Source organism: Salvelinus sp. IW2-2015, linkage group LG27 (assembly GCF_002910315.2).
Source record: "Salvelinus sp. IW2-2015 linkage group LG27, ASM291031v2, whole genome shotgun sequence".
Taxonomy (NCBI): Eukaryota; Metazoa; Chordata; class Actinopteri; order Salmoniformes; family Salmonidae; genus Salvelinus; species Salvelinus sp. IW2-2015.
In genome coordinates, this window is record NC_036867.1 from 8,008,848 (window position 1) to 8,030,553 (window position 21,706).

Here is a 21,706-nt window from a genome sequence, read left to right on the forward strand (position 1 = left end):
ACCGGGAGAGGGGCCCAGGAACCTCCAGTTAACAACCTAGATGGGGTTTATGCACAAGTGGATAAGAAAAGTGCATTTGAAGTATTTTTGGTATGTACAGTATGTATTGAGTATTTGTTTTCTATTGGCAGATTTTTTATTTCTAACTTTGTGCAACTCAATTATTTGCATATTTGTTGAATTTTCTGATGTGAAAAGTGCTTAACTGATTAAAAGTGTGGGTTCCACAAGCTATAGCGAATTCACCTGATTGTGCAACTGAAGGCAGTTTAAAGCCATATAAAGTCTACTATGACTGCATTGCTTGCTCTCTGGGGTTTTAGGCTCGGTTTCTGTATAAGCACTTTGTGACAACTGCTGTTGTAAAAAGGGCTCTATAAATACATTTAAATGGTTGATTGCTTGAGGAGAGACACAAAATTAGCTGGAGACAGTGGTTTGAAACAAGAGAGGAAGTTGGTGAAGTAAGTTTAAATAGCCTGACTGATGATCAAATCTATTGGTCACCGTTTCCCTTTTCTTTAATACAGTTATCTTTATAATATTATATACAGTCCATGTATCTTTTTAGGAGTTATCATGTTATCATTTTATGTTGAGTGTTGATCAAAAGACACAATTGAGGCAGATTTTGAGGATGTTTATTAATTGCATCGTAATAAAAACGTTTAAATGAAATTTCCATTGAATGTATTATTGGTCCAACATTGAACATAAAGTAAACATTATATCATTATCATGCATTTTTATTGAAGACAATACAAGTTGCCAAAAATTGCAAATTAATCTTTCACCCAATGGAATTTAGTTCAAATGTTTTGGTTTCCCCATGTTCAAGCCAATGGCCATTCAGTAATCTCAGTGACTAGTAAGAGGCCAGCAGTGCATTTCAAAAGATGTCGTTAATATTCTGCAAAATGTATATGGATATTAAACCTTGTTATGATAAGAGATGTTAATTTGGGCTAATAGCTTGTAAACAAACATCCAATGCCTTTGTACTTCATTGCAAGATGTCAGTAAGGCATTACTACACATTGATTCTACTCAAATATCCATTGACAGTCAGTGGCGACTGAACTGCATTCGTTAGTGATGCAGTCACATCATATCATTGTATTCTCTTACAATTTAGAACCTTTCGTTTACATCTTCCCACATATACTCAATGCAGTTTCCCCCAAACTGCAATCAGTTTGTCAGTCACTTTTTCTTACCCCCCACCCTACCCATCCCCACCATATTGCAACATCAGTGTAGTGTAATGTCCAATAGTCTAAACTTTCTCTCTTCAACTCTGACTCATCTGGGTCTATGCCTCTCCATTCCTGATCCTGTCCTCCAGAGCCTTCAGCTCTTCCTCCACCTGTTGGGGGAGGTCGGCTCCCACCTGCTGGGTAAAGTACGCCCGCAGCTCCTGGGTCTCCTTCTCCCAGAAGGCCTTGGGCAGATCGAAGAGGGCCACCATGTCCACCTTGCTGCCCAGGCCCTGCAGGTTGATGGCTCCCTCCTGTGGCACCCAGCCCACCAAGCTCTTCTTTGCTGCCTCGTCCTCCCTCTCGCGGCCGCAACGCTTGAAGATCCACTCCAGCACGCGGGCATTGTCCCCGAAGCCTGGCCAGAGGAAGGAGCCCGACGTGGGGTCCTTACGGAACCAGTTGACGTGGAAGATCTTGGGCAGGTGGGTGGGGGCCTTGCGGGTCTCCATGCTGAGCCAGTGGGCCAGGTAGTCGCCGAAGTTGTAGCCGAAGAAGGGGCGCATGGCGAAGGGGTCATGCATGATAACCTTGCCTAGGGATGAAAAAAAACATTTTAATCAAAAGGTCATTGCTTTATACATTGACACTGCTGGAGAGGAATCAGGGAATACAGTATACTACCTAATCAGGGGATACAGTATACCACCTAATCAGGGGATACAGTATACCACCTAATCAGGGGATACAGTATACCACCTAATCAGGGAATACAGTATACCACCTAATCAGGGAATACAGTATACCACCTAATCAGGGAATACAGTATACCACCTAATCAGGGAATACAGTATACCACCTAATCAGGGGATATTAGCCCTAGATATGTTTTTCCTGTTCTATTGTATAATTTTCCGTTGTACTCTATAGACAGCTCATATCCACTTAAATGACGTACTAACAAATGTAGTTCTATGACAAGCTCTTTAATGAGGTTTATGAGGTACTGTACCTTTGTACTCAGCAGCTGCTGTGGCCTCAGACCTCATAGAGGCTCCCACAAACACACCGTGACGCCAGCTAAACGACTCATACACCAGTGGGACACCTGGGAAACAGAGAGGTCAGGGGTCAGGACATGGCCAACAATGTGACAGAGTGTCCCACAGCTCCCACAACACTGGGAGCAAGAATTTTAGAACATACCATTTCAAAACAGTTATAATACAGAATAATCTATTTTCCAGTTACATTAACCAAACGGTATAATTTGTAACACTGGATATAGCACCAGAGGTTTGCTGTATAGGAGTGTCTGCTACATGAATACAATGACAATATAATATTATTCTTGTTGTATACGAGTTCCTAAAGTTCCAGAGTTCCAGTGTTTTAGTCATTGGATCATTAAAGGCCACTCACCCTCTGGCCTTCTGCCACCGAAGATGATGGCATCGATGGGCACTCCCTCGTCACTCTCCCACTGGGGGTCGATAATGGGACACTGGGCCGCCGGGGTACAGAACCTGGAGTTGGGGTGGGCACACGGGGCAGAGTTTCCTGTGGAAGAAGAGAAAGAGGGTGAATACTATTAACATAATAAAACATGACTGTATAGAAATTAGTAGTACTAGTACATGAACATTTCTACAACATTTGATTTGATGATAAGCATATAAATAACTTAGAAACATGATTACATTGTTCTTAATGCTACTAGATTCATGGATAAATGCTATGTAGGGATTTACAAAGAGTTTACTAATGGTTAACTATAAGTAGTTTATGAGCAGACATTCTAATGAAGTGTCACTGTGTACTTTCTCTACCCAATGACAACACAAGGACAGTGTCACACCATGTATCCAGGAGGCACTGTTAACACTACAGTGAGTCAACTCTACCTGTCCACTGTTAACACTACAGTGAGTCAACTCTACCTGTCCACTGTTAACACTACAGTGAGTCAACTCTAACCTGTCCACTGTTAACACTACAGTGAGTCAACTCTACCTGTCCACTGTTAACACTACAGTGAGTCAACTCTAACTGTCCACTGTTAACACTACAGTGAGTCTACCTGTCCACTGTTAACACTACAGTGAGTCAACTCTACCTGTCCACTGTTAACACTAACAGTGAGTCACTCTAACTGTCCACTGTTAACACTACAGTGAGTCAACTCTACCTGTCCACTGTTAACACTACAGTGAGTCAACTCTAACTGTCCACTGTTAACACTACAGTGAGTCAACTCTAACTGTCCACTGTTAACACTACAGTGAGTCAACTCTACCTGTCCACTGTTAACACTACAGTGAGTCAACTCTACCTGTCACTGTTACACTACAGTGAGTCAACTCTACCTGTCCACTGTTAACACTACAGTGAGTCAACTCTACCTGTCCACTGTTAACACTACAGTGAGTCAACTCTAGTCCACTGTTAACACACAGTGAGTCAACTATACCTGTCCACTGTTAACACTACAGTGAGTCAACTCTACCTGCCACTGTTAACACTACAGTGAGTCAACTCTACCTGTCCACTGTAACACTACAGTGAGTCAACTCTACCTGTCCACTGTTAACACTACAGTGAGTCAACTCTACCTGTCCACTGTTAACACTAACAGTGAGTCAACTCTACCTGCCCACTGTGAACACTACAGTGAGTCAACTCTACCTGTCCACTGTTAACACTACAGTGAGTCAACTCTACCTGTCCACTGTTATTTTTTATTTTAATTTTACCTTTGTTTAACTAGGCAAGTCAGTTATGAACAAATTCTTATTTTCAATGACGGCCTAGGATCTTGCAACCTTTTGGTTACTAGTCCAACGCTCCAACCACTAGGCTACCTGATACCCCACTACAGTGAGTCATTACACTACAGTGAGTCATTACACTACAGTGAGTCAACTCTACCTGCTTTCCAGGATTTGCCGTGCCAGTCGGTCAGGGAGACCCCTGCAGCAGGGGGGTCCAGTCCCTCCCACCATACCCCTCCGTCGCTGGTCTCGCCCACGTTGGTGAACACTGTGTTTTTGGCGATGGTCGCCATAGCGTGAGGGTTGGTCTTCAGGGACGTGCCAGGAGCCACGCCGAAGAAGCCGTTCTCTGGGTTGATGGCCCTGAGTTTACCTGAGGAGAAAGTGACAAGGTGAGTCACAGACATACATTAAAGGATTTATTCCTTGAAGGAAGTGATGTCGTCAATTTAATAATTTCCTCTCTAAGAAAAGGAGGGGAAAGGACTTGACAAGTGGGAGTTGCTGGTTATAGTTGCAATGGGTTGTACAACTTGTCTGGCCATGAAATGAATAACATGAGTGTGAATGCTCTAGTATGTTACTGTTTGAGCCTTTACTAGTCTGTCATTGTCTCTACAGAAGCTCAGAGTCTCAGAGTGTGTGTTGAGTGTGCATCCCTCCCCTCACCCTGGCTGTCAAACTTCATCCAGGCGATGTCGTCTCCCACACACTCCACAGTCCAGCCAGGCAGCGCAGGCTTCATCATGGCCAGGTTGGTTTTCCCACAAGCACTTGGGAACGCCGCCGCCACGTAACGCTTCACTCCCAGAGGATTGGTGATGCCCAGGATCTAGTGGGGGAGGAGTGACAGAAAAGGGAGAACGAGAGAGAGGGAGATATTTTCAGAGAGGGTAGGTGTTGCATTGACTAGGCAGTTTCTCCGGTAATGTAGCAACATCAGAAGGGAGTAACTAACTACTCACTGCTACTGCATGAGGCACTGACTCTGTCACATACAGTACTGTATGCTCAGATCTGAATCTGGTAATCCATCTCCTGATATTGCAGGTCAGCACAGAATTCCCTCTTTTACTCATTACTATGTTCCCTGTCTTCGAGCCCTGTCTGCTCTTCATGTCTAAGATACAGTATTCCTGTTGGAACCCCTTCAAAAAAGGGAATACATTCCTGTCTGTGCACCCTTATCAGGTCCCTGTTCTCACCAGCATGTGTTCGGCCAGCCAGCCCTCATCCTTGGCGATGCGCGAGGCGATCCGCAGAGCGAAGCACTTCTTGCCCAGCAGGGAGTTGCCTCCGTAGCCGCTGCCGAAAGACAGGATCTGCCTGGTGTCTGGCAGGTGGGAGATCAGCACCTTCTCTGGGTTACACGGCCACGAGTTGACCAGGGGAGCTGGGAGGAGCGGAGGAGGAGGTGGGGAGCATGGGAGGAAGATGGTGATGGAGAGGTGAATTTGAAAGCAAGGGATGGAATAGATGGAGAAAGACAAAATGAGGTGAGGCAAATGGTGCTTGAACGGCATACTGCTGAACATGTATAATTATGTAGGATACAGTTGAAGTCGGAAGTTTACATACACGTTTGCCAAATACTTTTATAATCAGTTTTTTTTTCACCCTAGTAAAAATTCCCTGTCTTAGGTTCAGTTAGGATCACCACTTTTATTTTAAGAATATGAAATGTCAGAATAATAGCAGAGAGAATGATTTATTTCAGCTTTTATTCTTTCATCACATTCCCAGTGGGTCAGAAGTTTACATACACTCAATTAGTATTTGGTAGCATTGCCTTTAAATTGCTTAACTTGGCTCAAACGTTTCGGGTAGCCTTCCACAAGCTTGGGTGAATTTTGTTATGGCCACTCCAATTTACATTTACATTAAGTCATTTGCAGACGCTCTGAGCGACTTAACAAATTGGTGCATTCACCTTATGATATCCAGTGGAACAACCACTTTACAATAGTGCATCTAACTCTTTTAAGGGGGGTTAGAAGGATTACTTTATCCTATCCTAGGTATTCCTTAAAAGAGGGTGGGGTTCAGGTGTCTCCGGAAGGTGGTGATTGACTCCGCTGACCTGGCGTCGTGAGGGAGTTTGTTCCACCATGGGGTGCCAGAGCAGCGAAGATTTTGACTGGGCTGAGCGGAGATGTACTATCCTCAGAGGTAGGGAGGCGAGCAGGCCAGAAGGTGGATGAACGCATGGCCCTTGTTTTTGGGTGTAGGGCCTGATCAGAGCCTGAAGGTACGGAGGTGCCGTTCTCCCTCACAGCTCCGTAGGCAAGCACCATGCGTTTAGTAAGGGATGCAGAGATTATAGGAAGCCAGTGCGAAGAAGCGGAGGAGCGCGGTAGAGTGAGAGACAGACAATTGGGAGAGTTACAAGACGGGCTGCGGTTCTGGAGATGATTTAGAGGTTTAATGGCACAGGCAGGGAGCCCAGCCAACGCGAGTTGCAGTAATCCAGACGGGAGATGACAAGTGCCTGGATTAGGACCTGCGCCGCTTCCTGTGTGAGGCAGGGTCGTACTCTGCGAATGTTGTAGAGCATGAACCTACAGGAACGGGTCACCGCCTTGATGTTAGTTGAGAAACGACAGGGTGTTGTCCAGGATCACGCCAAGGTTCTTAGACTCTGGGAGGAGGACACAATGGAGTTGTCAACCGTGATGGCGAGATCATGGAACGGGCAGTCCTTCCCCGGGAGGAAGAGCAGCTCCGTCTTGCCGAGGTTCAGCTTGAGGTGGTGATCCGTCATCCACACTGAATATGTCTGCCAGACATGCAGAGATGCGATTCGCCACCTGGTTATCAGAAGGGGGAAAGGAGAAGATTAATTGTGTGTCGTCGCTGCATAGCAATGATAGGAGAGGACCATGTGAGGATATGACAGAGCCAAGTGACTTGGTGTATAGCAGAATAGGAGAGGGCCTAGAACAGAGCCCTGGGGGAACACCAGTGGTGAGAGCAGTGGTGCGGAGAAGATTCTCGCCACGCCACCTGGTGGAGACGACACTGTCAGGTAGGGCTCCAATCCCAGCCGGGTGGGTGCCCGCGCCGGAGATGCGCAACTCGGAGAGGGTTGTGAGAGGAGGATCTGATGGTTCACAGTATCAAATACCTTGACTTTGTTGTCCCTAAGCCATTTTTCCACAACTTTGGAAGTATGCTTGGGGTCATTGTCCATTTGGAAGACTCATTTGCGACCAAGCTTTAACTTCCTGACTGATGTCTTGAGATGTTGCTTCAATATATCCACATCATTTTCCATCCTCATGATGCAATCTATTTTGTGAAGTGCACCAGTCCCTCCTGTAGCAAAGCACCTCCACAACATGATGCTGCCACCCCTGTGTTTCACGGTTGGGATGATGTTCTTCGGCTTGCAAGCCTCCCCCTTTTTCCTCCAATCATAATGATGGTCATAATGGCCAAGCATTTCTATTTTTGTTTCATCAGACCAGAGGACATTTCTCCAAAATGTACAATCTTTGTCCCCATGTGCAGTTGCAAATCGCTTTTTTATGGCGGTTTTGGAGCAGTGGCTTCTTCCTTGCTGAGCAGCCTTTCAGGTTATGTCGACATAGGACTCGTTTTACTGTGGATATAGATACTTTTGTACCTGTTTCCTCCAGCATCTTCACAAGGTCCTTTGCTGTTGTTCTGGGATTGATTTGCACTTCTCGCACCAAAGTACATTCATCTCTAGGAGACAGAACGCGTCTCCTTCCTGAGCGGTATGACGGCTGCATGGTCCCATGGTGTATATACTTGCGTACTATTGTTTGTACAGATGAACATGGTACCTTCAGGCATTTGGAAATTGCTCCCAAGGATGAGCCAGACTTGTGAAGGTCTACAATTGTTTTTCTGAGGTCTTAGCTAATTTCTTTTGATTTTCCCATGATGTCAAGCAAAGAGGCACTGAGTTTGAAGGTATGCCTTGAAATACATCCACAGGTACACCTCCAATTGACTCAAATTATGTCAATAAGCCTATCAGAAGCTTCTAAAGCCATGACATAATTTTATGGAATTTTCCAAGCTGTTTAAAAGCACAGTCAACTTAGTGTATGTAAACTTCTGACCCACTGGAATTGTGGTATAGTGAATTATATGTGAAATAATCTGTCTGTAAACAATTGTTGGAAAAATGACTTGTGTCATGCACAAAGTAGGTGTCCTAACCAACTTTCCAAAACTATAGTTTGTTAACAAGAAATTTGTGTAGTGATTGAAAAACACATTTTAATGACTCCAACCTAAGTGTATGTAAACTTCCGACTTCAACTGTATGTCATAAGCAACAATGTTGTTGTTTTCCAAGTTTATGATATAACTTACAAGATGGCGATAGAGAGAGAGTCTCTGGGCAGTGGTACCTTTCAGTGGGAGAGGTTGCCCGAGGGAGTGCTGGCAGCGCACAAACTCTGCCCCCTGTGACAGCTTGTCCATGACTGGGGTGCCCATGCGTGTCATTATGCCCATGCTGGCCACCACGTAGGGCGAGTCCGTCACCTGCACGCCAAACTTAGACAGCGGAGAGCCCACCGGGCCCATACTGAAAGGGATCACATACATGGTTCGACCTGAGGAAGAATGAGGAAATTAAGTAATTAAAATTTTAATTGAGTGTTAGACATTTTTTCTCATTACAGACAAGTCTCAGTTGGCTAGTTGAAAGCCTTGGTGTCTCAATAAAATTTGACTGTTTCAGAGAATCATTTAACCCCACACTTTATTCCTAAACTCTACCATTTGATATTTAATTACTCTTGACCCTCTTACTGTCTAAATAGTCTAATTAGTCCAAATTGTACTTCAGTAGTGTAACATTATAACACAACGTTGATAGTCAACTATAACATTTGCCACTGACGCCTTAGCTAGTTATTTTAGACGTTTAGGCCGGTTTTCTGATGCAAAAATAGGCATTTAAAAAAGTGACAAACCTAATTTGAATGAAGACTGACAGTCCATTACAGACAACTGATACAGGCAGCTGAAACTATAGAGAGGTTGTGTTAAACCTCTTGTCTGAAAGCTCCAGAGTAGAACGGTGTGTACAGTACAGTACCTGCCATGCAGCCTGGGAAGCGGTCCTTCCTGGCCTTCTGGAAGTCACCCTCACTCATCCAGCTGCCCAGCTGGCTCTTAGCCCCCCCACCTGGGGTGGGGATGGTGTCCCTCTGGTTCTTGGTGACGATCACTGTCTTACTCTCCACGCGAGCCACATCCTTGGGGTCTGTGCGTGCCAGCCAGCTGCCCAGAGAGAAAAGCCATAAACAGACTATTAATTATCTTATAATTCTTTATGGCAATGAGTATAACAGGCCTGGAGTCTTTTGTTGATCTCAAGGGCCACAGTGGAAAAAGTGACCCAAGAGATTCTTTGATGTATGACTGAAATTGTTTCAGATTAATATTACAGAGTCAGACAGATAACTTTGTTTGACAGACTTAGTACTCTAAATAATGTACATTCAATTTAAGAATTCTTCACTAACCAGAATATTTTTTATGTATTCTGCTCTACATTAGCTTAGATCACTAGTGAACTTAACCTACTTTGTGACATAAAGATCCAAATTCCTACTAAACCTGTGTAGCAGTGATCACAGCAGCACTCACCAGTTCTCATACTTCGGTAGCTTCTTCACCATGCCCTCCTTCTCCAGGCCAGCTAGGATATTGGCCGACTCTTCTGCACTCCCCGTCACCACATGCACATTGGCAGGCTTGCACTCATCCACCGCCCCCTTCACAAAGTCAGCCACCGCTGGGGGCAGAGAGGGGATCGAGGCCAGGGAGCGGACCCCCACAGATGCCCCCACACCACCCCGTCTGTACCAAGACACAGGGAGGTAGAAGTGGGTGTGTTACAGAGGTTTACAGGGGAGGAACTGTATTCAAACATACTGTACCATACAGACATGATTTTAGGTTGCTGGCTGATAGCAGCTGTAAGAGGAGCAATACTATGATAATTTAGCAACTCGCAGTTATCAAATAAGATGTGCCCCCAATGGATATCAAATTTACATCTGGTGTTAAAATAGGCAACACAATAGGAACAACATTTAAATACTGGGTAGCAAGATGCACAATCAACCCCTTCAGTATGGTTTCAGGGATGCAATTCTATTGAGAGTAGATTACAGGAAAATGTGTCACTACATTCTTACTATTAGTGCTAGTATTAGAGCAATCCACAGGTAAATAATGCAATGGGGTAATCGACTAATGTAGTGTCACTGAGGAGTAGACTTGGGTTCTTCTCCAAACCCATTCTTGGGAATTTTGTTTTACCTAAACCACGGCAAGCACTGTGAATGTGTTACTTCTGAACATATTCTAGAATAACATTTCATTATCAGGTGTATGGTTAGAAACAAATAATACCCATACATGTTCACTATTATTTAATCATCTGCACGAGACAGACATCACTATGACCTAAAACTCAAACGACTTTTAAGAGGACAGACCATCGACAGGCCTGACATATCCCTAACCAGCTTGGTTTTCCTGCTCTTCCTTTGGCTCCTTAATTATATAACTGAGTAGCATGAAGTTGCCATTGGGATGCAAACTACAGCCTAGGGCAGTGCAACCTGAGACTTCAGCTCAGAGCTCTTTATAATGGTGGGGGCACGTGGGGGGGCTTTCTTTTGTTTGTTAACAGCACAGTGTTCACAAGCAAGGGCAAAATACAATCAATTACAACATGTGTGAGAGCTCTGGCTAGCTGACTAGAAACACCAGGCGCGATGGGTTGATGGTTTGACAACAAAAAAAAGTCTGAGGAGGATTCTATGTGTGCTCAGATGCACTATTCAATTGAAACTTTGTTTTAAAAAAAAGTTAAATAACTCTTTATACTGACGTGTCTAGGAACCTCTGGAGCTGGTTTGGCTATCTCTTTGTCTCTAGGAGCTGCCTCATAATTTGACTTGCAATCCAACTCATGGCTAGGTCTATTGACTAATTTGGCTAAGAATTTAAATCACACTATTCTACCTTGGTAGCTAGGTGAAAGACAGGTTCCGGTAAAAGGGCTGACAAAGTCTGTCCCAATTGGCTGCATTGTGGGTGTCATTAAACTTCCTGTGTAAACAACGGCCATTTCTAAAGGAAGGGTTGAAGGCTGCCCAGTGTCCTAGGTGCAAACTGAGAATATAGATTGTTGTTGATGGGAAAATGCCCAATGTCACAGGGAACAAGTATTGTTTAAACACTGTTTAACCATTTATGTGATGAGAAGTCATCTTAGATCTTCTCCAGTTTATGAAGTCTATTATAAGTGATTCATTTCTGCATGCAGTCGACCAGTGTTATGTCCGTCGTTAAATGAAGACCAAGGTGCAGCGTGGTAGGCGTACATTTCCTTTCATTTTAAAAGTTCCACCAAAAAACACAAAGACAAGATCCCACAACTGAAGGTGGGAAAAAGGGCTGCCTAAGTATGATCCCCAATCAGTGACAACGATAGACAGCTGCCTCTGATTGGGAACCATACTCGGCCAACAAAGAAATATAAACATAGATTTCCCACCCTAGTCACACCCTGACCTACCAAATAGAGAATTAAAAGGATCTCTAAGGTCAGGGCGTGACATCCACATGTGTGTATTGAGAAACTTCAGACTGGGAGGGAAGGAGAGAGAGACCTTTTGCCCACAAAGTACTGAGTAGGAAAAGAGAGAGCAAGCAAGAATACAAAAAATGAACCAGAAGAGGAGAACGGTTAGGCTTTCCACCCTTTCCTCTGTGTAGATTGCCATTCTCAGGAACAGGTCACTGCAAGCAGACTTTACTGAAAATATATATAGAGCACATACTGTAGGAGCTTTTGTCCTGTCATGTTGAGCCCAATTGTTAGAGTAATCACTTGAGCGTCTGTCTATAACTTAACTCACAGTAAATAAGAATTAGGGAGCCAAGAGTGAGTGGAGGTTGGTTTCTCTTTTTCTTTTAAACCAGGGATCATCAACTAGATTTAGCCAAGGGGCAATTTTTCTATTGAGCAGATGGTCGGGGGACCGGAACATAATTACAAATAATTTGTTGACTGCAAATCGACCGCAAGAAGCCCAAACAGATATAATATTTGACTAAAATATCATAATTTCAGACCTTGCTTACATTTCTATACAATCTCGCTATAATGCTTGGGAATTCCTGAGAACAGATTTCCAAAATGTAAATAACTTGGAGCTGATTTCCTGGTGTTTACAGTGTTTTATGTATGTCCAACAATTAAAATAAAAATGAATAAAATAATATATATTTTGCTCAGAAAACTTGGGGGCCAAATAAAAACACCAGTGGGCCAAATTCGGCCCATGTGTCGTCAGTTGGGGAACCCTGGTTTAAACTTTCTTCCTATTTTCTTACTTTTCAAAGGTCCCCCTCTCCTCCGTTTCACCTTTGACCTTTGATAGCTTATTTCATCCTCCTGCCCTCTCTCTCTCTCTCTCTCTGCCGCCCATCAGTCCTCTTTACCCATCACCCACTTTTGACAGATTGTCATGGTAGATGTATAAGGTAATGGGAGGACTGTGCTCAACATATAACATGTGCTCGTATGTATTGTATAAGCGCAACATGTTTCCATTTAAGGGTATCACAAAAGTCCCAGCTTCCACTACAAGTACCATAGCAGCACTTCTGTACAAATCTGCTTGTGTCATTTTTCAATGTAGCTCACCATACCTATGTATGATATGTTACGAAGTGCATTTTATAAAAAACATTTGAGTGGCGGTATGGGCTTCAATATAAAACACCTCTTTGGGTGAATTCACTTATACCCACATTTTCAGTCACAATTTGCTTATACCACATAAAATGACTTGCATGATATTAATAAAAATGAAGCGTGGTTTGTTGAAATGTTGTAAGATAGGCCTAATGCACTTTTATATTCGCATGAAAGGGTTAATAGTTCCTTTTTGATAGGCTAACGTTACTTGATGAAGCCATGCTGTTATAGCAACTGTGCTTTTGTCTTAAAACTAAAATGTAATGAGTGTAGCCTACAGACAAGAAAATAAACAATTTTAATTGTCTGCACAGGCTTGTGAATTGTTGCATTATTCAAGAGTGTAATATGGTTTGGTTGCATTATTCAATAGTGTATACGTTTTAGAGGAAAAGCATCTGTCATTGTTGAATAGTTTATGCTTCCTGGCTTGTGACCAATGTTCCCTCTAAACTGCGCGCAGCTCCCTCAGGGACTGCCTTGCGGAAGAAATATCAGCCCGCGCAGGGATTGAACTTCACTCAACTTTCGAATCAACGCAATATTAGCCACTTTCAATGCAACATACCGAAACAAAATAAACTATGCAAAACTTAGTATGCAAAACTAACTATGCAAGAGGTTTTGTTGTAGTCAAAACTCATCGGAGTAGGATTCTATTGCATTGACAGGCACGACTCAGGCCCTACTCTACACAGACCAGTGTGTCATAGCCAATCAGAGCTGCAGTAGGCCTATATGCAAACAGACCATTGCCATATATGGATTTGTTCCATTCACCAGTGGTGTAAAGTACTTAAGTACAAATACTTTAAAGTACTACTTAAGTAGTTTTTTTGGGTATCTGTACTTTACTTTACTATTTATATTTTTGCCAACTTTTACTCCACAACATTCCTAAAGAAAATAATGTACTTTACACTTCATACATTTTTCCTGAGACCCAAAAGTACATGTTACATTTTGAATGCTTAGCAGAACAGGAAAATGGTCCAATTCACACACTTATCAAGAGAACATCCCTGGTCACCCCTACTGCCTTTGATCTGGCAGACTCACTAAACATAAATGCTTTGTTTGTAAATGATGTCTGAGTGTTGGAGAGTGCCACTGGCTATCTGTACATTTTTAAACAAGGTAACTGTGCTGTCTGATTTGCTTAATTTAAGGAATGTGAAATTAGTTATACTTTTACATTTGATACTTAAGTATTATTTAGCAAGTACATTTACTTTCGATAGTTAAGTATATTTAAAACCAAATACTTTCAGACTTTTACTCAAGTAGTATTTTACTGGGTGACTTTCACTTAAGTCATTTTCTATTAAGGTATCTTAACTTTTACTCAAGTATGATAATTGGATACTTTTTACACCACTGCCATTCACTTTGAACTGGACTGTGTTTACAGCATGAGCGGTCGTGAGTAGATGAGCTTGTTTTAAGATCAAAGCGAGAGCTACACTACCGTTCAAAAGTTTGGGGTCACTTAGAAATGTGCTTGTTTTTGAAAGAAAAGCACATTTTTTGTCCATTAAAATAACATCAAATTGATCAGAAATCCAGTATTGTCACGTTCGTCGTATGAATCGGACCAAGGCGCAGCGTGGTATGCGTACATTCTTTATTATAATAAGAATGAACACTGAACAAACTAACCAAAATAACAAAACGACACGTGAAGCTATACAAAACGAGTGCTGACAGGCAACTACACATWGACAAGAACCCACGAACACCAAAGGGAAAATGGCTACCTAAATATGATCCCCAAACAGAGACAACAATTAACAGCTGCCTCTGATTGGGAACCATATCAGGCCACCATAGACAYACAAATCACCTAGTCCTACAAAAACCCTAGACATACAAAAAACCCTAGACAATACAAAAACTAACGTACCCACCCTAGTCACACCCTGACCTAACCAAAATATAAAGAAAACAGAGATATCTCAGGTCAGGGCGTGACAAGTATAGACATTGTTAATGTTGTAAATGACTATGTCTACACTGGATTTCTGATCAATTTGATGTTATTTTAATGGACCAAACATGTGCTTTTCTTTCAAAAACAAGGACATTTCTAAGTGACCCCAAACTTTTGAACGGTAGTGTACATGTAGCGACTTGTGCACATTTGTACATTTTCTTTGCTAGTTAGTGAGTTATTAGCCCAGTTATAGCTAATTTGTAGTCAGCAATGGCACAAAACATGAGCACAAAACATGTGCATTTCTTGACATCTTTGAAAAGCGAGTCAGGTAAAGAGCTTTTTTGTCATAAAGGGGCAGTGTTGTATTTTGAGACAGGCTAAAATAAGCTAAGTAGCCAATAGGCAGAGGGTAGCATAATTTGGCTGATTCTCTGTAATAACGGTATGAGAATATTTATGCATTTTATTTTGAAACAATATTTTCAGTCACATCCTTGTTTGAATGACAAGTGGATAAACAGGTTAATGTCAAGCCCTGCATGTTTTTTTCAAAAGTCTCATGGAATGTAGGCCTACATTGAACACCACGCATTGGCCGCCTCTGTAGGCTGAACGATAGAACAACTATTTCTATGTTAAAATGTTATGGGACGCATTTTCTCCATAGTTTTTTATGGTAGGCCACTCTGGTAGGCCTACATTATGATCAAATAGCCACAGTAGCCTACTTGAACACTGTTAAAAATTACTTAAAGCGGGTACAGCCTCAGTGTTCACAGTAAATGTGCACCGGAAGTTGCACAGAATTCTCACAACGTTCAAGTTTGAACTCAGCAGACCTGAAATTTGCTCAGTGACCCCCCAAAAATTAGTGAACATTGCTTGTGACTACTGTGATATTTACGGTCAATTTGAGCTGTGGACCAAGAATGTTGCTTTGCCAGCGAAAACTGAAAACTGAATTGAAAAGTAGAATTATCTTTAGCCACCACGCTCCTCAGACTCTCCTTTAGATCTCGTAGTGGGAATAGGGCCTAGTCAGGGAGAAATGCGAGAACAAAGATAGCCATGAAAATGTATAATTTCTCAACCCCTGTGGCCCTCTCTTTGGGTTCCAGCTGGGCTTTGCTTAGTCTCATTTCCACAAGGACAATGCAACACACCTCCAAAAATGTAGACCAATCACTGTGCACCACACACAGTCACACCCACCCTCCCCCCAAATTGAATGTTAATAGCTTGGTCCATAGTGCATTTTCAGGAACTGAGCAGAAATGCACATATCACATGCAACCTACATACAGAAAAAAATCATTCATAACACATAGACATGCAGAAGTAAGGCATTGAAACTTCTATGTCAATTAGGCGGCTACACAAATCCTGACAATCTCCAATTCACTATGATGCTGTTTCAACACACACATATACACCCACACACCAATAACAAATGCATAGTAGACACACAAACACAGTTTGTAAGACTGACAGTGTCATGCAGTTCACTCTGAAAAGTAAGGCAAGATGCACTCAAGACTGCTCACATACTTGTTAGTCTCTGTGTGACGTCACCAAACAGCCTAGAGAAAGAGTGGTGAAGAGAAAGTGGAATGACAGAGATTCAAAGCAATAGGATCTTGAAATTCTGTCCTTCATTTTCTATCTCAGAGACGAACAGCTTTTGAAATCTGGTCGGTCAGGTTTGTTTACCTCCAAATCAGTCAGACACAAAACAAGACACACAAAGTTGTGTGAGCTGTGCTATGTCTGTGGCATTTTCTATTAAGATCTTTCTTTATAGTTCAGTGACAATGGGGTCATTCCATGTCATTTCAGCAAGCCATTACACCCACCATCTCAGATTGTTTTGAAATCATTTCTGCAGTTAGAAACAGTTAAGATTAGCATTCCTGAACCATTATTTTGTTGAAATTTTATTTGATTTATGAGAAATAATAAACTAATTGATGGCACTCAAATTGTACATTTGAATTTATAGGATTCACATAATATTCAACAAATTATAGTACCCAACATCTGATTTGGACCAAACTTAATCCTACACCTAGCGACCAGTAAGACATGAGGAATCCAATAAAATGGTCAAAAGCCTGAGATCTGAGATGGTGTGTGTCGAAATCCTCTTTCTTGTGCTTTTTTTCTCCCCAATTTCATGGTATCCAATTGTTAGTAGTTACTGTCTTGTCTCATCGCAACAACTCCCGTACGGGCTCGGGAGAGACGAAGGTCGAGAGCCATGCGTCCTCCGAAACACAACCCAACCGCACTGCTTCTTAACACAACGCGCATCCAACCCGGAAGCCAGCCACACCAACGTGTTGTAGGAAACACCATACACCTAGCGACCTGGTCAGCGTGCACTGCGCCAGGCCCGCCACAGGAGTCGCTGGAGTACAATGAGACAAGGATATCCCTACCGGCCAAACCCTCCCTAACCCGGACGATGCTAGGCCAATTGTGCGTCGCCCCATGGACCTCCCGGTCACGGTCGGCTGCGACAGAGCCTGGGCTTGAACCCAGAGTCTCTGGTAGCACAGCTAGCACTGCGCCACCCGGGAGGCCTTTTCTTGTGCTTTTTGAGGTGGAATGACTACTCATTGGCTAGCTTGGAGTTATTCTTTCCTCTCATCATTTTAAAACAAGACTGTCAATTTAACAACAATTGACAATCAAGTTGGAGATGATGAATGTCTTCAATATGACTTTCCATTTAACAATGAGGATATTTAATCCTAACTTTATGGACATGTAATCTCAAGTTTATGTGTCCTTAACATTTGGTTACAATGCATCTCTGATATTCCCTGAGTTTTCCATCATAAATGTATACCCTATCATCATAAGGATGTTTGCATAGGATTGCTGCCAACAGCCATATCATGAGCGAAATTGCGATAACTGGTAAAAGTATCCTATCCACTATAGTGATATTACTAATTCATGACAACTAATTTTATTCCATCATCACCATACCATGATTTGATACTGCAGTTGCAACATTTTAAATGTAGCAAGGATGGGAACAGTTCAAATAGACATCGAATAGACTATGTACAGCATACTGTGCCATGGTTAGTCAATAAGGAAATAATATGTTTCAAATTGCAATATGCTAGATACTCACCTTCTGATAACTCCAAGAAAAAGACACGACATCTTGTAAAATATAAAATAAAATAGATATCTTTACAAAAAGAAGAGAGACGTGTGCGCTTTAGGACCAACCACAACTCATATCGGATTGGCCTATGAAAAAGAACTCCAATGTTGAGGTACCCTGGTGTAGGCTAATGAGAGAACCTTGTACTTTGCAACACGTGTAACTTATCCGAGGCATACGCCTTGATCCAGGTTTTGCGCTTCGTTCTCCAAACCGCAGCCTATTGACGATGCCTGATAACTTCAATGCAAACAAATAGCCAACCGATTGCATATATACACCAAGCTAAATGTATATTTCTTTCGTCAAGTAATCCAGCAGTAGTCTTGGCTATTGATAACGCTGTCCGTTCAGCAAAGGTTAGGCTATTAAACAGGACTGTCTGAAAACAAATTAAAGGTCTGAGAGGTGTCTCTCATGTTAAACTTGTTTGTTTTCTATAACACTGCAAAGAGGATAAACAAAGTAGAGCATTTCATACAACTATCATATTCTGTTCCTGCTCCTACTGTACATATCCACTGTTTACAGCCCATGCAACAAAAACGCCTCTACCGGCTGATGCAAGTTCTGACGTTTCTGTATCAGCCAAGACAGAACAGCCACGGTGGTGATTGGCACGTACGGCATATGGATGGAGAATCAAATGTTTAGGAAGAAAGTTGTCCAGTTTTGGGTTGTGCTCGAAAGGGACATGAAGAGTCAGCTGAATAAATGCAAAGTCGTTGAAAAAGTAGTACAACGGAAGCATGTCTCATAATGACAACTGGCTATTGAAAATTCTCTTGACCCAGTTGGTCTAGATCCAAAAGTGATATTTATAATGGGCATAGAATAGTAGGCCTACCTACGTTATTACACCCACGACATACATATTCAGTGCTTAGGTTTAGCAGGATCCTGTCGGAACAGGATCATGTTTTGGCCTGTTTCGTTCCGGAACCTATTTGTCCGGATCCGGTACCTCTCGTGGCATGAAAAATGATTGTTACTTTCTGCAATGTAAAATAAATTATAATAAACGCGATCAAAGTTCATTCGAGTTGCCTCTTCGTTAACCCCCMACCATGAGAAAGCCTAACATTTAGCCTCTGAGGATAAAGAATGTATTTWAAAAATTGCCTAGCTGTGGAGAGTAGCCCAATAACACCGTATGGCCTGCAGTCATAAACGCGCGAAAATATCTCAGTGAACAAACAGCATGCAAACAAAACTGGCCTATCGCAATATTTCAAATTGTCTACAATCGTGGGAAAACTCTGGTTGGAAAGCAAATGGCTCCTCCTGAAAAGAGAAGACTCTCAGTCTAATCTTTCAATTGTAGGCTACCAAAACAGTTGATCAACTTCCAAATATTGTTTTACAAAGTAAAACAAAAGAGAGAGTAAGAGGCGTGTGGCACAGAACGGAGCACATATGCCATCACTAGGGAGTGAGCTGTGCATCATTGGGTGAGTCAGTGAAACTAGAAAGCATTTTTAGGATTATAATTTCCTCCTCATATTGTAGCATATAATATGTCTCCACACACCTAGGCGATTGATGGATTCAAGACAACGTCGTTTTCATTGAGCTCAGATTCTCAGTTTGTCAATGTCAAAGTAGCCTGTCATTTACGATCATGCAGTATTATGGTGCTTTCAAGACAACTGGTCGGAAAGTCGGAGCTCTAGAAAGAGGCCAGAGTTCCCCACTTGGAATTCCGAGTTGGATGACCGTTCAAAATCAATTTTCCCAGTCGGAGCTAGTTATTTCCCAGTCGTCTTGAACGCAGAAGTTGGAGATTTCACCGCTCCGCGTTCCCAGTTGTTTTGCCAGTTTTGCCAGCATTAAAACAAGATTATGCCGAAGTCTCTAGTCATGTAAAATGACGTAGAATTGCATGAAATGCGTTTATAAAAGGCCAAACATTTTCCGGACCCTAGGTCACAGAAAAGGTTTCCACTACGCAAATGTGATGATATGCATGCAATGCTTTAGTATAACGGTTCCGGTACCTCAGAGCTCCCAATGTCACCCCTCTCTCACGCTCACTTTTTGTTCCGGCACCAAACCGATTTACAAATGAAGCACTGCATTTGCCTACCTGTAGGATAAATAGGCCCAACAAATTACCTAGGCTATGCCATCATGATTGACACCTGAGTTATGGACAGATAACGGCATAACCAATCTTTTTTGTTATTGTTAACCTTTAATTTCAGCAGGGGGTCATGCGTAGGCCACGGTCTCTTTCGCAGATGAGCCCTGCATGAACACATCAATAAACAACAATTACACTATACATGAAAAACAAACAAAACACGAAAAGCAAAACACAATCACATGAAACAAACATATTCATCAGTAAAAAGGCCCTCTAACATCCACGGGAATTACCCTAGAGGCACCAACTTTAAGGACTTTAGGAGATCGTTCCCCATGAGGCGCAAAAAAACTTCAAGCAGATTTACCTAACTCGGTGGAGACTGAAGGGATCTCCAGGGTTAGCGATCCCTGAGTCCGGGTCTGGTAATTTATACATCTGAAGGTTAACAATGAGGTACTGTAAGGTATGGTGGAAGTTTATGCAAGAGGGCTTTATAGACAAAAAGAGCGCAGTGCATCGATCTACGAGACTTCAATGAGGGCCAGCCTACTTTCTGTTACAAAATGCAATGATGTGTACTAAGCCTTATTTCCCATAATAAAGAGCAATGCGCTATAATAAACTCCGTCCAATGGTTTCAATACAGTGGCAGCTGCATTCATATAGACCAGGGGTCCCAAATTACATTCAGCTGTCGGACGATTTTTCCTTGAGTGGATAGTTAAAAGGCCGGAACATACACTACCGTTCAAAAGTTTGGGGTCACTTAGAAATGTCCTTGTTTTTGAAAGAAAAGCAAATTTTTGGTCCATTAAAATAACATCAAATTGATCAGAAATACAGTGTAGACATTGTTAATGTTGTAAATTACTATTGTAGCTGGAAACAGCAGTTTTTTAATGGAATATCTACATAGGCGTACAGATTCCCATTATCAGCAACCATCACWCCTGTGTTCCAATGGCACCTTATGTTAACTAATCCAAGTTTATCATTTTAAAAGGCTAATTGATCATTAGAAAACCCATTTGCAATTCTGAGCACTGATGGAGGGATTTGTGCGTTCCTGGTGTAACTTGGGCAGTTGCTGTTGCCATCCTGTACCTGTCCCGCAGGTGTGATGTTCGGATGTACCGATCCTGTGTAGGTGTTGTTACACATGGTCTGCCACTGCGAGGACGATCAGCTGTCTGTCCTGTCTCCCTGTAGCGCTGTCTTAGGCATCTCACAGTACGGACATTGCAATTTATTACCCTGGCCACATCTGCAGTCCTCATGCCTCCTTGCAGCATGCCTAAGGCACGTTCACACAGATAAGCAGGGACCCTGGGCATCTTTCTTTTGGTGTTTTTCAGTCAGTAGAAAGGCCTCTTTAGTGTCCTAAGTTTTCATAACTGTGACCTTAATTGCCTACCGTCATGTTCATTAATTGTTTATGGTTCATTGAACAAGCATGGGAAACAGTGTTTAAACCCTTTACAATGAAGATCTGTGAAGTTATTTGGATTTTTACGAATTATCTTTGAAAGACAGGGTTTTGAAAAAGGGACGTTTCTTTTTTTTCTGAGTTTAGTATTTGACATAACAGAATAATTTCAAACTTTGATTAACCTTTATTTAACTAGGCAAGTCAGTTAAGAACAAATTCTTATTTTCAATGACGGCCTAGGAACAGTGGGTTAACTGCCTTGTTCAGGGGAAGAACGACAGCTTTTCACCTTGTCAGCTCGGGGATTCGATCTTGCAACCTTTCGGTTACTAGATCA

At 42.3% G+C, this 21,706-nt stretch overlaps 1 protein-coding gene across 2 annotated transcripts; it reads right to left on the minus strand.

Annotated features, from left to right (window-relative positions):
* Window positions 1-625: 625 nt before the first annotated feature.
* LOC111953319 (phosphoenolpyruvate carboxykinase, cytosolic [GTP]) lies at window positions 626-20,405 on the minus strand. Of its 2 annotated transcripts, none has more exons than XM_023972525.1 (10): window positions 20,305-20,405; window positions 9,602-9,814; window positions 9,048-9,232; window positions 8,353-8,559; window positions 5,173-5,360; window positions 4,637-4,799; window positions 4,125-4,340; window positions 2,619-2,756; window positions 2,209-2,304; window positions 626-1,791 (listed from the first exon to the last, which is right to left on the minus strand). In XM_023972525.1, the coding sequence occupies exons 1-10, from the start codon at window positions 20,373-20,375 to the stop codon at window positions 1,313-1,315; spliced, it is 1,956 nt and encodes a 651-aa protein (XP_023828293.1). In that variant the 5' UTR covers window positions 20,376-20,405; the 3' UTR covers window positions 626-1,312. The 2 variants fall into 2 exon arrangements, with proteins under 2 accessions (XP_023828293.1, XP_023828294.1); XM_023972526.2 differs by lacking the exon at window positions 20,305-20,405 and adding an exon at window positions 17,816-18,400.
* Window positions 20,406-21,706: the final 1,301 nt, after the last annotated feature.